Genomic DNA, 17768 nt, shown 5'->3' on the forward strand with positions numbered 1-17768 from the left:
ATGTCCTTAGGGCATTCATTAATAATCTATTCAAAAAAAGTTTTTATTGGAAAAGAAAAAAAAAAGCAATTAATATTTTGATAGTTTTTTTCATTTCTCATAAAAGTGATGTCAAAACTTTCCTAAAATTGATGATTAACTAATGCCCTAAAGGCACTCATTAGCATGATCCTTACTTATTTTACTTATAATGGGCTAAGGAGAAAACATTTCTTTTGTTGCCAACATTGAAGGGGCCATTTTAACCAACTTCAAGGTAGGTGATGATGCCAAGATCAGGGTTGCATTTGTCGTGTTCACAATGAAAAGAAAACTTGGAAAGTTTCTAAATCAATTAATGTTGGTAATCCAAGGACTAGGATCCTAATACTATACACATTTTCATTCCTGTTGTATGTTATTTTAATGGATACAATAGAATTTGAACATATGATGTATATTGTATGATGATTACTATTTAGTATCATGTCAAAGTACTGATAAGATTCATTTTCTTTTAACTAAGATCTCATATTCAATGATAAGACTGAAAAAATTTTATTAGGTAAACTAACTAGAACTCATCACTTTTTTCAAGTGTTATTTTTATTTTATTTTAATAATATATACGGTAGATTTGAACTTGTGTGCTCACTTCATAATTATTGCTTTTAATCATCAAACCAATACACCAATTGGTTTTTAGTGTAACTATAACTCATCACTTCTCCCGAGTGTTATTTTTATTTTATTTTATTAATATATATGGTAGATTTGAACTTATATACTCACTTCATAATCATTGCTTTTAATCATCAAATCAATACACCAATTAGTTTTTAATGAAGCGGAATTCAAATCTAAGTCCCTTATTCAATGACAAAAGATTTTATTTTTACCAATTGTACTAACTAAAACCTATTTCACATGTTAAAACTTAAAAAATAAGACAGAAGAAGAGGAAGATTGTATTTAAATACTATCATCTTGACTATATTTGTTTATCAAACTCCATACATTTATCGAGTGTTGTATGCAGAAACATAGAACTATGTTTCATGCAATGTTAACCATGATGATTCTCAAGTTTGTGCCAATTCGAGAAGAAAGTATTTCATATAATAGATGTAACATGAATGTATACTCCTCTCATATGTACTTGAAATTCATTTCATGATTTCTACATATATAAGAGAGATATTTCATCTACTTGCGCATAAGATATCACTTTCAGTTTGTTCACATGATAAGCACAATCTATGATCATTTTTATTATAAAAAGTATAAAATTATGTTTTTACAAGTTGGTAGTAGTTGTTATTATTAATTCTGACCTCTCTTTTTTCTTTGGTTGGAGCTTGAAGGTTTTTTTTTTTTTTAGTTGGAGCTTGAAGATAGGGCAACGAAAATCCTGCACGTCTGAAGATTGATAAAATGGATACTTGGCTAGATTCTAGTGGGCTAAAACTAGAGGCATTCATGGTATAGTGTGGTGCAGTTTTAAACCATTTTTAGCACTGTACTTTGCAGTGCGGTTTAGACAAAACCATAACTGCACTGCAACTTATTTTTGCGATCATATGTGCGGTGTGGTTGAGTTTAGCCAAAACTATAACCACACCGCATTTCATTTTTACAATTACATATGCAATGCGGTGTATAAGATATATTTGAACGATTTGAAATCGATATATTTTTCAAATTTTGGGTTTTTCCTACCTAACTCAAAACTAATTTTTTCCTTTATTTCGGGCCAAGTTTTAAACTATTGAGCTAGTTTTTCTTTATTTTGGACTAGCTTTCCTAGTCAACACTTGCTAGGGTTATCAAATTATTATTATTATTTGAAAACTAGGGTTATTAAACTATTAATAATATATTTAATATTAAAAATAAATAAATATATTAATATATAGAGAGGGTGTAGTGCGGTGCGGTTTTCTTATAATAAAACCACAAACCGCATTGCACCATGCGGTGCGGTTATGCTATTTTGAGGGCGGTTTTGGTGTGGGTTTTGCGATTTGTGCGGTTTGGTGAACACTCCTAGCTAAAACTATGTCATTCCTAACCATTGTTGAATTCCTACTTCATTTTCACGGGTAGTTGACATGCTAGTGGAAATTTAGCCACCCAATCTAAGGGACTTTGTCCCCTTTAGTTGTTAAAGCCTTTCCCTCCCTTCTCCTATATATGTGTGTGATCTTTTATTATAAAACACACCAAGAGACAAAGAGAAGATAGAGATATATGTATAGTATAATAAATAATATAATGTCGTGGATGATCACTAGAAAAGAAGAAACTCAAATATAATCTCATTCTCATCTTTCTTTCTCTTGTCTTTTTTTTTTTTTTTTTTTTTTGAGAGAGAGAGAGAGAGAGTTATAACCTATGGAGTCCGTTGCTGTTAATAGCTCTTTATCACAAAAGGTTATCAGCACGAAGCTCTAGTCAAAATCTAAAAAGGAAGAAGTTGTCCTTATTCTACCTTTCAAAATTAAAATTTATTTTGTGTGATACTACAACCCACTATAAGTAAAAGGTTATCAGCACGAAGCTCTAGTCAAATTCTAAAAAGGAAGAAGTTGTCCTTATTCTACTTTTCAAAATTAAAATTTATTTTGTGTGATACTACAACCCACTGTAAGTTTCTCTGAAAAATTGGTGTTTTTGTCATCTAACTTTTTTATTATTACACTAATTCATGCTTAAAATTTTTGTGCTTATTTAATATATTAAAATCTTATGGGTTTCATGCTAAACATATTACATATGGTAATATCGTTAAATATTGTTAATGATAAACTAAGCAATTCTATTACATTTATTTTTATCTTAAGCATATTAAAATTACATGTGACACATATCTATTAATTTTGGATACAAATTGATAAAATAATTATTTATCTAGGATTGTTGATAACATCCATCTTGATGTCATGAATATTGGAGATATTTAGGGTTGTAAACGAGTTGAGCAATGCATGTTCAAGCTTGGGTCGTCAGGAAAATAGAAAAGCTCAAGCTTGGCTCAAGTTCATGACAAGTCTAAAAATAGTATTTGAGTTTGAGCTCATGGGTAAGCCAAAAGCTTGAGCTTGGCTTGGCTTGATTAATTAGTCAAGCCAAACTCAAACTTAATATCAAGCTCAAACTTGAGCTCAAGTCAAGCTTTTGAGCTTGAGATCTAAAAAAAATTATATTATTAAATGCTTAAATCTCTAAAATTAAGGAAAAAAAAATAGCATACTCATTTTATCATGCATCTAGTCCTACTTATAATTAGCCATTATTCAAATTAAAAATTTACATAATTAAATTCATTCATTCATTATTCGTTGTCTATAGCTTCAGAAATTGTTCAAAATACAATTTTTACATTCTCGTTAGATGGTGATGAACTAGAAAAATACTTGTTTGTAACTATTATGAATGGGAAAATACTAACATATTTCGTAACTTTACTTTAGATGATTGATAAGAAAGGATCATATGTGGCCCACTTAATTAATTAATTTATTTTTAAATGTAGGTAATGGGTAGTGGTTTTATGTTGACCATGTCATTATTAAGATATATGTAATGAGTATATTCAGCTAACACATATAAACTTATAAATGAACCTATGCTTGGATTGTTTTGTACCAAGCCTAATAGCTCACGAGCTTGTTCGTGAACAAATTTTTTTGCTTGGGCTCAGCTTGTTTATTAAACGAGCCTAAAACTAAGGCTCAAGCTTGGCTTATTTATAAACAAACAAACATGAACAACCTTCTTATCAAGCCGAGCCTGAGTTGATTGGCTTGGTTCATTTACAGCCCATTATGAATGGCAACCAAACATGCTAGAAGGATTGCTTAAAAGCACTATTTTCTATCTGCCATCATCTACATTAAGATTACAATTTGAGTACCTTATAGTAAAATATCCCCTAAATTTGTGAAATAACAATCAGATAGGGCTAATAACTGGGATCGGATCAAAAGGAAGCGCTATAATGACCACTACTGCATTTCATTCTCTTTGATCTTATCTTTGATTGCTTTTTATGAAGTTGCACTAGGAGCTAGTGCTTGCTATCTAAGAATTGTTCCATGGGTCTCATCGAAAATGTTTGATGCTTATTGGGGCTTCCTTGGTGACCGTGGACACTCGTTAGGAAAAGCTCTAACCTCAGGTCATGATCCTAGAGAACGGCTTCGATTTCTCGTCAAAAGTAGGCCGATGAATCTGTCAAGGTTTCAAAGCCAAATCCTGCATATGAAGAGTGGCTCTGCAAAGATCAGCTATTGGTCAATTGGATAACTTAATCATCCCAAAAGTTAACTAAATTTGTTTACTTTATAACTCAACTTTATTTTATAGCATAACTAAAATTCATATGAATTATGATTTTAGTTGGATGATTTAGCAATAAAAACACAAAATGTATTTAAATGATTTTAGGTAAAACAAAACTAGTGAATTAATTCACAGGAAATCCCAAGTGTTTGACGTGCCAGGAGTCTACATTAAATCAAAGAATTATATTGAATAAAAAACTTTTCTAGATAGATAAATCAACAAAAAAAAAAATACAAAAAACTTAAGCATTAAAATCATTAAAATATTGTTAAGAACATACAAATATAATGTTAGGCTTTAACCATATCTTTGTGTTAGGAACCCATAGGTAGAACTCACCTATTGAAAACCGGTTTGCAAGGGGAGAGTGCCCAAGAGCTTATAAACACATGGTTAAACTTATATTTAATCCACGTGGGACACTGGGATCATAACATACCACCACGCTTCGCAGCCGACGTCCATAACAGCTCACTCTAGCGACATTGACCTGAGAGCTACGTTCGATTACTCGATGTGGTGGTTGGCTCTAATACCAAATGTTAGGAACCCATGGGTAGAACTCGCCCTTGAAAACCGGCTTGCCAGGGGAGAGTATAAAAGAACTTATAAACACATGGTTAAACTTATACTTAATCCATGTGGGACACTAGGATCATAACACTTAGCATGGCTTCTAGCAAACCAATACATCAAAGAAAACTCTAAAAAAAAAAAAACTTAATTTTGTTCTAAGGCTGCTCTCCCTTGAATTTGATTTAAAGATCCTTTAAATAGGCCAACAAATCCCATTACAAGTAGAATTATCAGTTTGAAAAAAATATTTGATTTTCACAATCTATTTAACCGTTTGTTTTGACACATTAAACATTAGAATTTGGAATTTTCATAAACTACAAAGTTGTAGCCATTTGAGTTATCTTTCTAGCCCAATTTGAATATTCTCAATCCAATATAGGAGCCGAAAGTTATGCCCAAAACAATAAGACTTGCGTAGGTTGGAATCTTAATCCGATTTTGACTTTGATTTAGTGCGAGTTTCTTTTGATTCTTGGCACCAATTGGACCCAAATTTAGTTGGGCCAACCTTCTTTATCTTCATTATAGCCCTTGTCAACATTTAGTCTATTAGTGCTCTTCATCACACAAATTCAATCCTTTATTTCTTGATAAATCTTGCTATAATTAATTTCATTCTTTTACAAAAAATATATATTCATGCATTACAATTCATTTTAAGGACATAATTAATTAATCAACATTATTTCAAAACCAAATATAAAGTGCATGAATTAATTCAAAATAAGTAAAATAATGCTCTCCAATAATGATTAAAATATACAAACTTAAGCTATTATCATTATCGAATGTCCCAATCAATGAAGATGCTAAGAAATGATAAATTTATAATTTTCAATGAACTTAATTTCTCACTCAAAAGTTAAAACTACTCAGTTTAGCCAAGCAGTTGTTGTCCAAGGCCCTTGTCTATCAATGCAAGCAGCTTTTCACTAGTGTTGAAATATATTTTGATAATTTGATTAGAGGTTTCTTGCAAAGGTCGTGCCTATTTGTAGTTGTACGACTGTAAAAGAAGTATGCAATAATTATAGGGGTGTAATTTAAGTTAATGAATATGGTCCAATAATTACATTTGTTTGGTATCTAAGAGCATTCGCATAAGGTTTCTTCAAACTATTCTATTTTATCATCTTAAAACCTACTTTATCATTTATACCATACCATTTTACGTCACTCTCAACATTCCAACTTTTATTTTCCTATTCTACTCATTAAAATAATATTTCTACACAATAAAATAATATAATGTATACTACCCAATAAATTACCCACACAACCCACTACCACCACCACCAAGCTGCCACCACCACCACCAAGCCAAACCCAACACAACCCAACCCACCACCACAACCACCACCACCACCATCAACCCAACCAAAATTAAAACTGTCATCCAACCACCACCATCAACACAACCAAAACCACCACCATCAACCCACTACCCACACCACCATCAAATTACCCACCACCAACCCAAAAAAACCACAACCACCAAACCAAGGAACAAAGAAATCCGACCACCCATACCACCAAAAATAAAACCCACCCATTGATCCATGAAACCCATACCTTCAAAAATGAAACCCACGTCAGGGATGATGAAACCAACCATCGATCCATGAGTCCCACGCCACATCTCCACCATGGAGGGTTGATTCAAGGGAAGATAGAGAGAAAAAAAGAATAAAAGAGGTGAGAGAGAAAGAAAGGGATGAGAGATTAGAGAAAGAGAGAGGAAGATGAAGAGGGAGACAAAGAGGGAAACCCATGCCACCACCATCGATGACAACCTACGCCCACACCTGCCTCTGCTGCTGCCACCACCAAACGAGATTTTGGGTTTGAGAAAATGTGTTTTGGGCACCAGTCACAGCAAAAAAAAAAAAAAAAAAAAAAAAAAAAAAAAAAAAACCCACCAATGGAGAAACAGAGAAGGAAGAGAGAGAAGAGAACATAAATAATGAGAGAGAAGAGAGAGAAATTTCGGGAGAAAAGTAGAATAATTTTTTTATTTTTTTTTACAATACTGCTACAGTGCAATTCTACCTTTGGAATTGCACTGTAGCAGTATTGTAAATTTGTTTGCAATACTTGGTATATAGCATTCCAGAGGAGGATTTTGAGAAAAATATACTAAATACCCTTTAGATATGGCATTTACAATGCTAGGTGCGGATTAGAGCATCAGCATTGAAGAATGCTACTCTATCCTATTTTACTATCTCAAAAAGTTACTTTATCAATTATACCATACCATTTTACAATATACCCTACATCCAAAAACTCTATTATTTTACTTTTTCATTAAAATATTTTTTTTAATCTTTCTTTATTATTTCTTTCACATCATCACTTTTTTTAGCTAAGGGGTGGAATAAAATATATATATATATATATATATATATATTTTTTAGCATAGTGCTACAGTACAATTCTAAACTTAGAATTGTACTGTAGCACTATTGCAAAAAATTTTACAATAGTGAGGTATACCATTTTTTGATGCAAATTTTTTTAGTTATGAAATGTCAAAAAGGCCTTAGATATGGCATTAGCATTCTTCAATGCTAATGCTCTAAGTGATTCTTCTATAATCTTCTCAAAAAAAAAAAATTCTTTTTAGAAAGAAAAAAAAAGTAGAAAAAAAAAGTGATTCTTCTATAAAAGGTAATTTTTTTTTTTTTAATGAAACATCTAAAAGGTACTTAAAATGAAGCAACTGTATTTTTTTTTTTAAATGGGTATAACTTATAAAACATTAGTATGGGAAGATAAATTGAACAACATATTTAATGTTTTCTTCGATAAAGACAAAAGAGAAAAATGAAAAATGAAAAAGAAAAAGAAAAAGAAAAAGGAAAAGAAAAAGAAAGAGAAAGAAAGCCTTGAATTTACACGCAAAACAACCAATGTTATTATAACTCATGATTAATGCTAAATATAAAATTAAGAATTGAAAGTATATAATGTCAATGTCAATTCAAAGTGGTGCTTGTAAATTAGAACTTTCAGATATAAAAAGATACTTATTCCTAAATTCATATTCTCCTAACCTCTAATCTTTTTTCTTTGAGAACTTCTAACCTATAATCTTGACACTTGTAATTTGTTGTTTTGATATATTCTTCCAAACTATAATCTTCTTTAACATCAATTTTCCCCCTTTCGTAATATGGTGCTTTGTCACTTGTCCAAAAATTGATATGTCACTATCTTGGGTAAATTATGAGAAAGTACTCAAAGCCTGTATTTTGGGAGGTAGTTTTTACTTTTTAGTGCATAACGTGGGCTCTTTTATTAAATATGGTACTAGAATCCAAAAATCAATTCCCAGGATTGAATGGAAAACGAGACAATCTATCCTTAAGCGGTTAAGCCAATACCATGTTTGACTTCTCTCCTGTTCACCTATCATCTTTACTACTATATAAGAGACTTTTCTTATTTAGATTTCTCATTTTTTAATTAAAAAATACTTATACACTCATATATTTAAGTAGAGATGAAACAAAAAGATAATCCGATAAAAATGCAACTTTAACTCTCACTAAAACATTGCCTAAAAATAGGACCACTCTCATATTAATTTTCAAATTGCTTTATTCACTCATAAATTAAATTTGCAAAATAAAAATTAAATATATAAAATAAAACACAATTTTTTTTTCCCTATTAAGGGTCTTTGGTTCTTAAATTCTTCAATGTTTATAATATCAGACTTCATTGTACTAAAATTTTGATTTTGATTTTTATTTTTTATAAGATATCATCAAAATTTAAAAAAAAATTATGGACATGTCAATTTGTTATTAGCATGTAAAAAAAAAAAAAAATGACAGTGATGATTCCACATAAGAATCAATAAGAACTTATAAAGTTATCTGTTAAAGAAAAATATGTGACAATTGTTGTATGTATAAATTGTAAAAACACTACTTCAAAACCATGAGTAATGTTATTCGAATTCATCACTTAGATTACTTTTTTGTCCACTCATAACAACTAGTAACAACCTGTCCACTACCAATAAAAATTTATTGTAAATATGCTGTAAACAAAACATTTCTAAAAAAACTCTCCAACTTTTACTAATTCTTATTAGTAAAGTTTCTAATAGTTAAATAAAATATCTGGATTATCAGAAGCAGACACCATACATTAAAACTTCCTTTAAAAAAAAACTAAAAGGATGTTTGATACATATACTTAAAAATTGAAAATATGTATTTGAAAACATGTGTAAAAATACGTCTAGATAAAAAAATGTATGAAAATACATATAATATTATTTAAAAACTAAAAACATATGTTTAATGGGTGTAATAAACCGACCTAAATTTTATCTAAATTCAGATACTTTTTGGCAGTCAGTTTGTTAAAAAAAAAAAAATTACTTTTTACGTACAAGTAATTGCTAGCCAAATTTTTTAACCAAAAAAATAAAAAAATTGCTAGCAAAATTTAAAAAATAAATAAAAACATGAATAATTATCCGCGTTTTGTGCAGGGCCCCTCAAGCACTACACGGAGCCCCATTCTCACGCAACATACAGTCACAGTGACACTTCCACCTCTTCCCCCATAAAAGGGCGCCATTTGCCTCACTCTCTCATTTAAAACTTTCAAAAACCCCTCTCTCTCTCTCTCTCTCTGAATAAAAAGCAAAAACCCTAGCCTTTACCATCTACTCTCTAGTCTCTACTGACTGACTCTCTCACCCTCACTGACCCATACGATGCTCCCCCACTCCTACACCGTCGATTCCCAATCAAAATCCCAAGACCTCGCTTCCTCCATCCTCTCCTCCACCTCATCATCCCAAATCATCTCCACCTGCTCCTCCATCGACTCTTTCCTGCTCTCTCACTCACCTGACCAAACCCGCCACTTCTTCTCCCTCGCTTTCCCTCCTCTCATTTCCAAGCTCTTCTTCGGCCTCACCGACTCCTCCGCCTCTTCCAAACCCAACCCATCCAACGGCTGGATCGACTCCGTCCTCTCATCCAACGATCCAGATTCCGCCAACGCAGTCTTCTCCCTCCTCTCCCCTTCCAGCACCCTCTTCCACTCAATCTCCGCCGTCGATCGCCTCTCCCTCGTCAAATACGTCTTCCCAATCGAACGGCTCCCGGAGTGGTCCCGGTTCGCCCTTTCCTCCAATAAATTCGCTCAAGCTCTCTCCGATCTTTCTCCATTATTCAATTCGAAACTCAAACACGACCCTATCAAACCCTCCGCCCTTCAAATCCAGCTCAACGTTTTCGAATACTATCTCTTCTGGTTCGCCTATTACCCTATCTGTAAATCCAATTCCGAGAATTCCGATTCCATTTCCATCAAAAGAGCGAGGAAATTCAGGCTAGAGAATTGGACTTCCTCCATTCCCGGATTTTCAAATTCCAAGCGTGGAAACGAGCAGAGGATCGAGTGCAACCTTTATCTCCGTCTTCTCTATGCCTATCTTCGCGCCTTTGTGCCGATTCACGATTTGAATGCGCACCAACCGTACCGTAGCTCGTTGCTTCACTACGCCTCCGGTTACGATGGATCGGTCACAATGCGTGCCGAGTTCGTCGTCAACGCTTTCGTACACTTCTGGTTGGTTGACAACGACTTCTCGCCTTTGCCAGTCAATGTCTTGAAATCGCACGGCGTGTCGTTTCCGTTTCGATCGGTGATAGGGGATACGCCGCCGCCGGCCTCCGGGTTAGGAGAGGTGGTGAAGCTGTTCGTCAAGTACTTGAATTTGAGCTCTGTGGCCGTCACGGAAGACGGTGGGACCGAGAATTGTGGGAACCCGAGGTGGAGAGTTTTGAATTCAGGTTCTTTCGATGGCGGCGGCAGTGGTGCGAAGTCGAGAGATGTTGCAGCGCCGGTGCGGCAGGCCGGGTCGTGGAACGCGTGGATTCAGAGGCCGTTGTATCGGTTTATACTGAGGACGTTCTTGTTTTGCCCTGTGGGATCTTCGATTAAGAATGCATCCGAGGTGTTTGATGTTTGGATTACATATATGGAGCCTTGGACTATAACCTGGAATGATTTCGCAGGGCTCGACGCGATTGTGGATGGTGCGAATAAGAGTGAGAGGAAGGAAGATTTTCGGTCTCAAGGTAGTAACAATGGATATAGCCCTTCTTGGCAGGGATATGTCTTGTCCAATTACCTGTATTACAGTTCATTGGTTATGCATTTCATTGGGTTTGCACACAAGTTTCTTCACTCGGATGTCGAAATTATAGTCCGGATGGTATCGAAGGTATGTTTCTTGATCATTGTCTTCTTTACTCCACTGTCTATCTGCCTTTGTTAATTGAATTTGCTTGTGTTTTATTTTTATTATTTGGCTTTGAAGATGTAGGTTTGTTATAACTATTTGAGTGCTTAATATGGACAATTAATGTTGACTTACAGAAGTTCTAACTATGGCATGCAATGGAAATGCGTTTTGTTTTGTGAAATGTGAGGATTAGTTATTATCATTTAGCTTGTACTTAGTGATGTATTATTCCAGCTGGAATGGGAAAATTCTAACAGTTTAGTTTCTGTTTCTGTAATACTACATGGTGAACACCTTGATGAGAAGTCCCTGCATGAGCCATGAGATAGGATTGTATTCCACATATTTGGAATCAGGCTACGTGCTAGTGTGAAATAAGGTTTGGAACAAACAATGCATTCTTCCAGATGGAGATTTAATTCAAGGGAATACTAATTAAAGTGCTGTAGGACTTGGCAGGCTTTAAAAATCGTTTAGGTACCAAATTAGTGGGGCAATAAGGAATCAGGTCGTCAAAGCTTGAACTCTGAGCAACAGCATGACTGCATGAGTGAGTTGGGCCATGTTTTCCATGGTGTTAAGCTTGTGTTTAAATTTCAGGATCAAGGTTGTGTTTTGCTTGGTGGCTGTCGTAGCTCATCTTATGGCTTGGCATGGCCTAAAGTAGATAACTACGCCCATTAGTTATAGACAGATACAATTAGGGATGCTGCAGATACCTAAATATATAATCTAATTAATATAAAATGTTTAGATTTTCTGCTAATTCTTAATATGGATTTGGTTACTTAAGACAAAATTCGTGGCCAAGGATGAAAAAGATTGGTGCAATTGAATTCCACCACAACCCCCCCCCCCCCCCCAAATGATGTTGTAATATTATCATAAAACAGAGCAAGATTATCGGTTGACACCTTTCAAGAAATTGAAGAGGCCAAAGATGAGAAGATTGAGTCACTGAAGAGATTTGATGGAGTATCTACAGAAGATGAAATTTAAATAGAAATTTCATGGGTCCATATCTCATAATTACGAAGATCTCAGTGATTTTGGGGAGAACAAGGCATTTCAGTTTTTTTACCTCATTCAATTTGAAAAGTTCAATCTGATTATCATTCCTAATTTGATTGAACTTGCGAATCAGTTAAGGATTGGTGTGAAGAAAAACTGGGGTGAAGAAATTACATCATTCAAAATATCTATATATTTGGAGCAGAAGATTTTAATTTCCAAGTTAAAGTCGAGGATGAGTTTAATTCAAGTTAAGGCATCTGATGTAGGACCAGGACCTAATGTGGAGGTTAATCTTTATTGTTTGTTAATGTTTTATATCTTTATGTAATGTTGGGAAATGGGATTTTTAAGAGTGAGTATATTATAGTACTTTTAAGGCTTATCTAGTTAAATGAGTCTTATTATGGTATTGTATCAATTAGGCAGTTTTTATTTTTTATTTTATTTTTATATAGAAAATAAGTTTTAATTTTTTTTATAAAAATTATGGAAAATCTCTTGAGAGCATCCCTTGCACCCCAAATCAGTTTTGTCTCTCTCACACCGATCTCCTCTTCTTCTTCTTCTGTGGGAGAGCTGATCAGCCGATCTTCTTCCCGCTTCTTCTTCTGCCAAATATGCCCTTACATATTTTACAGTTTACAGTTTTCTACCCTTTTGCCCCACTTCCCAAGTGGGTGGGTACTTTGGGAGATGTAAACCCACACATGGCAGCCAGGTGTTTCAAATGTTTTTATTTTATGATTAAGTTCCTAGATTTGGTTGATCTACTGGATTTTGCAGCAATTTGATGCATGAAAACGCTTTATTTGTATTGTTAAAATTTGATTTAAGGTGTGGTTTTTTTTTTTTTTCCTGCATGTTATTGGTCAGTGGCAAGGATTATGTTTTTTTTTTTGGGGGGGGGGGGGGGACTCTCAGGGTAGATGTGGTTGTAAAAATCCCAAGCCATTGCAATCCCTAAGAAGTAAAATTCCTATTTTGACTTGGTTAGGGTTTTTCTTTATGTGGAAGGAAAGTGTTTCCTTGTCAAAGAAGTAATTTTGCATTCTTTGGCTACTAATAGGAGTTAGGACTTAGGAGCCTTATATGTAGGCATTATTGTAAAGTGATTGGTTGTTTTAGCCTAAGGGTCCATTCATATGGAGAAATGAAAAAATTCTTAGAACTTAGAGCAGGTTTCTTTGTAAAGTAGTTTGATAGTTATTTTGAGATTGAAAAATACCAATGTATATGAGTTGAGAGTTTGTCTATTGTGTTAGTATGAGAGTATCATTGAGGATATTGGGCTTTTAGGATTGTGAGAATCAAGTTTGTGAGTTAGTGTGCGTTTGGATCTAAATTAAAAAGCCAGTTTATTTTACTATTCAGCTTATTTTCGTTACTATTTATGGGCCCATTGCACTTTTTAGTACTATTCATAGGTCCCACTGTACTATTTTAACTAACTTTTACCTTTATCTATAGTACTTTCAGTAAAAAGTTTTTAGTTTCAGCAAAATAAGCAAATCCCAAACAGACCTTTAATATTTAGAGTTTGTTTTGGATGTAATGGTATATGGATTAGTTTGTGTATGTTTATGAGCGGTATTAAGTTTGTGTTTGTGAGTGTTGCTTGTATGAATTCGTGAGTATGGTTTGGTTGAGTGTAATTGTAATCCATATTAGTGATAGTAAATTTTATTTGGCAATTCTAGTCAATTTAGGCATGGAGTTAGCCGAATTACATTAAATTTTGTTGTATTGTGTACATGTTGTTTGTTTCTTGTTTTTGTTAATATGCTTCTACTTGCCTGAAATTCTCTTGAAATTAATTTTGGCGTAATTCAAGAGAAGATAATGCTTGGCACATGTTTGCAAATTGTTTTGATAAAGGTGTGTGCAAGTTTAGCTTTGTTGTGGAAATAATGGTTGTCTTGTTTAGGGAGAGCCTGGTTGGATTAAGGTAGAGTTGTTATGAACGAAGGAATATTTCTTTGTAGAATTTGAATCAATGTGGAGATTTGTTGGAAATCTCCTCAAATTCATGTTTTGACGTCATTGCCTACTTTGTGGTTTTTTTTTTTTTTTTTGGGTGTGTAAGGAAGCATTTTCCTGGCTATAATTTTGTATTCCTTGTTAATCAACGAGTAGGAGTTAAAACCTTAGTATTGTAAAGGGTCTAGTGGTTTTGGCTCAAGTTGGTCACCCATTTGGAGAGAGAGAACATAGAATATGGAGAGGGATTCTTCAAAGAATAGTTTGACAGTTCTTTAGTTTTGAAAGATACCCACATAAGTGAGTTGAGAACTTGAGAGTTTGTTTTTTAGGTTAATATCAGAGCACCATTGGGTGGATTGGGGTTTTGGGCTTGGGCGAGTTTCGAGTTTGTTTTGGGTCTAATGAGATTTGGGTTAGTTTGTGATTTTGGGAGAGCTTGTGAGTGGTCATGAGAGTTTTTGAGTATGGTTTGTGAGGTTTAGTTGTACTTGTAACCCGTAGCTATACTTAATAATAATATAATATAAATTTTATTGAAGTATTTTGAAGTTCATTTAGTAGAATTTCCACATAAGAACAGTGCATTTGTGCACTGACTTCAATGTATAATACTTTTTGCAACGATGTGCAAATAGCTGCGTGGTTTATTAACTGCCTTTTTCTTTTCTTTTTATTGACAGGTGATGAATATATTGACATCATCTAAAGAGTTTGTTGACCTTATAAAGAACGTGGATACTGTCTTTCATTCCAAACAAGCTGGATCAGGCAAATCAATGCTTAACAGCTTATCTAGATTTGTTCCTTCAATTCGTGAACAGCTGCAGGTAGAATCACCTGTACCTCCTGTACATCTGTACTATATGCCATTGTGATTCACTTATGAAGTAACCAAATGAGCAATAAGAACTTTATATCGCAACAATTCTTCTAATGTAAAGCTGTTCTTGAGTCTAAGGCAAATCTTCTCCATCTTAAAAGTAAATACCTAAATGGGGAGTTGAACTGCTCCTTTGATGTGTTTCTTAAATCTTGTTGATGTTTGATGTATTATATGATGGATCTGCTCGGGGGCCTATGTTTCTATCCCTCATAACCTGTATATTACTAGAGTATTTTATTGTTTACTATTAAATATTATGATTGATTCTCTTTTTGTTATCTAATCTTGACACTAGGACTGGGAGGATGGCTTATGTGAGAGTGATGCTGATGGATCGTTCTTGCATGAGAACTGGAATAAAGATTTACAACTCTTTAGTAATGGTGAAGATGGTGGACAACAGCTACTTCAGGTTTTTAACATTCATTTGTTTATGCTTATAATTACTACACAAATCATATAATTATCTATATTAGATGATCTCATCTAATTTTTCATGATCTTGTTTGCAGTTGTTTATATTGCGTGCAGAAGCAGAGTTACAAGCCATTTCTGGTGATAACCTTGCGGACAACCTTAAATGTCTAGATTCATTGAAAGCACAGGTGAGCTGCTTGTTTGGTGGCCATACTGTAAGGACATTGTCATTTTCCCCAGAACCAAAACAGTATTCACAATCCCGTGATGATATATTCAAGCCCAGAAGAGTTGGCAACCATGCATCTTCAGAAATCAAATACAGGGGTGACTGGATGAAGCGCCCAATCTCTGACGATGAGGTTGCATGGCTTGCGAAACTGCTCGTCAGGTTTTCTGCTTGGCTGAATGAGAGTCTTGGGTTGAACCAAGCAGAGAGCAGCCCAGCATGGTCTTATGTGGAGGTGTCAACTGATGTGGCCAATGTGTGTGGGCCTACGGAGACAATGAGGGCGGTGTTGTGTGCTATCAGTTCTTGGCTTCTTACTTTGGCTGCAGTGGTGCTGAGGCTAATGAAAAGTCATGGTCTGAGGGTGAACCTTAGGATGTTAGCTTCAAAAAAGGTTGTGATGGTTTTGCTTTTGTCTGCTGTATTTAGTGTAGTGAAGAAAGCTTTTGGACTGTTTCACAGGGTGTAGATGAGAAGAACAAAAATACAAGGAAAAAAAGTATAAGAAAATGTAAAGTTTTTCCTTACAAGGTTTGCGACATTGACTTGTTTTTCCCTTTTGTAAAGTTCGAGATGTGCAGAAAAATTCGACAGTGTTTTTGACGTTTGTCTTTCGATGACATTGACATCAGGGCCTGTGCCTGGCTTTGTTCTCTATTTCTTTTCCTTGTAGCTGGTACTGCTGTTGATGTTCTTTTTATTATTGGGCCATCATTTTTAGAGTCTATATACTATCGATTTTTCGGTTTTCTTTTTTCTTTTTCAAAAATTGTTCTTTAGTCAAAGATTTGTGAAGCGTCCACGGTTAGCATTTCCAATTATGTCATTTTCTTCTATTTTGAAGAATCGAGCCTCTGATTTGATGGTTTCGATCTTCAAGGACAAGAGAAACACCAAAATGGACTTAAAACTATACCGGAAAAGGAAAGGCACAACTTAGGCTGGAAAAGCTGAAAAGGGTAAACACAATCGGCCACGGTCAGGTTGGCCGTGTGCATCGTTCCAACCAATGTCTTGTGCAATCTAGAGGGCCCAACTTGATTAAACTTGTACCATTATTATTCTAGGCGGGAAAAATTATATTTATGTTCGATAAAAGTTCAGCTAGAAACCACTTTATAGTGTGACTTTTAAGGTCTGTTTGTATTGCGCATTCATGTTTCAAGGTTTTTTTTTTTTTTTTTTTAAGTCCAGTGCACCAAGGCAAATGCATAGTGTTCTCTCTCATAAACAGTAATTAAAAAAATATTATTTTATTGTTTTCAGTTTTCAGCAAAATAAGCTGTATCCAAACACACACTTAAGCTGTGTTTGGCTCAATGTAAATGAATTTTCAAGTGTAAAATGGGTTCAGGGGAAAATATTTTTCGGTAAGGAAAATGCTTTCAATGTGTTTAGATGCACCATGGAAAACAGGGAGAAAAAAATTTCCAGTATTTGGCTGTTGTGGAAATAGTTTTACTGTATTCATTTTCTCATGTTTGGTTTGTTCAAAAAATTCACGGAAAATATGAAATGAACAGCAAATAAAAACCTACATTCCTGTAACAATCTACACAAATATTGTACTCATCCACTTGAACATGAACAAAGAGAATCTGATAAATAGTTTCATAATATTCATATTAATAAGCACATAACGTAGCATTCACCATTGGAGGAGAGCCTCCATGGTCTACAAAAATGATACCTACGTGGTATCTGAATAGTGTTGATGCCCATTTTTTGAATCCATGCCCAAAGGCCCATATGGAGGAAAACCCAATGAAAAGCAAGGCCTAAAGACCCACCAAGAAGACCGAAGAGTAAGAAAGGTCCAAAGAAAGAAGTGCAAGGGAAAGGGATCTACAGCAAAATACAAATCTGCCGCAGAATACAGTTCTTTGGCAGAATGGCTTCGGTAGACAAAGACAAATTGGGCCCAAGACCCTTTTGATCCAGTCAACATTATCTGGCCTACAAATGCCCAAATTCTTTTGTATAAAAGGATAGGCGTGAAAACTGATATAAAGAAGCACGATGAAAAGAAATAAGGAACGGCAGGAAGTGTCAGCAACAGG

At 34.4% G+C, this 17768-nt stretch overlaps 1 protein-coding gene across 1 annotated transcript; it reads left to right on the forward strand.

Annotated features, from left to right (window-relative positions):
• Positions 1 to 9525: 9525 nt before the first annotated feature.
• On the forward strand, positions 9526 to 16435 carry LOC115971825. The gene is made up of 4 exons (XM_031091889.1): positions 9526 to 11164; positions 14860 to 15006; positions 15358 to 15474; positions 15575 to 16435. The coding sequence occupies exons 1-4, from the start codon at positions 9644 to 9646 to the stop codon at positions 16175 to 16177; spliced, it is 2388 nt and encodes a 795-aa protein (XP_030947749.1). The 5' UTR covers positions 9526 to 9643; the 3' UTR covers positions 16178 to 16435.
• Positions 16436 to 17768: the final 1333 nt, after the last annotated feature.

The sequence above is a fragment of the Quercus lobata genome, chromosome 12, assembly GCF_001633185.2.
Source record: "Quercus lobata isolate SW786 chromosome 12, ValleyOak3.0 Primary Assembly, whole genome shotgun sequence".
Taxonomy (NCBI): domain Eukaryota; kingdom Viridiplantae; phylum Streptophyta; class Magnoliopsida; order Fagales; family Fagaceae; genus Quercus; species Quercus lobata.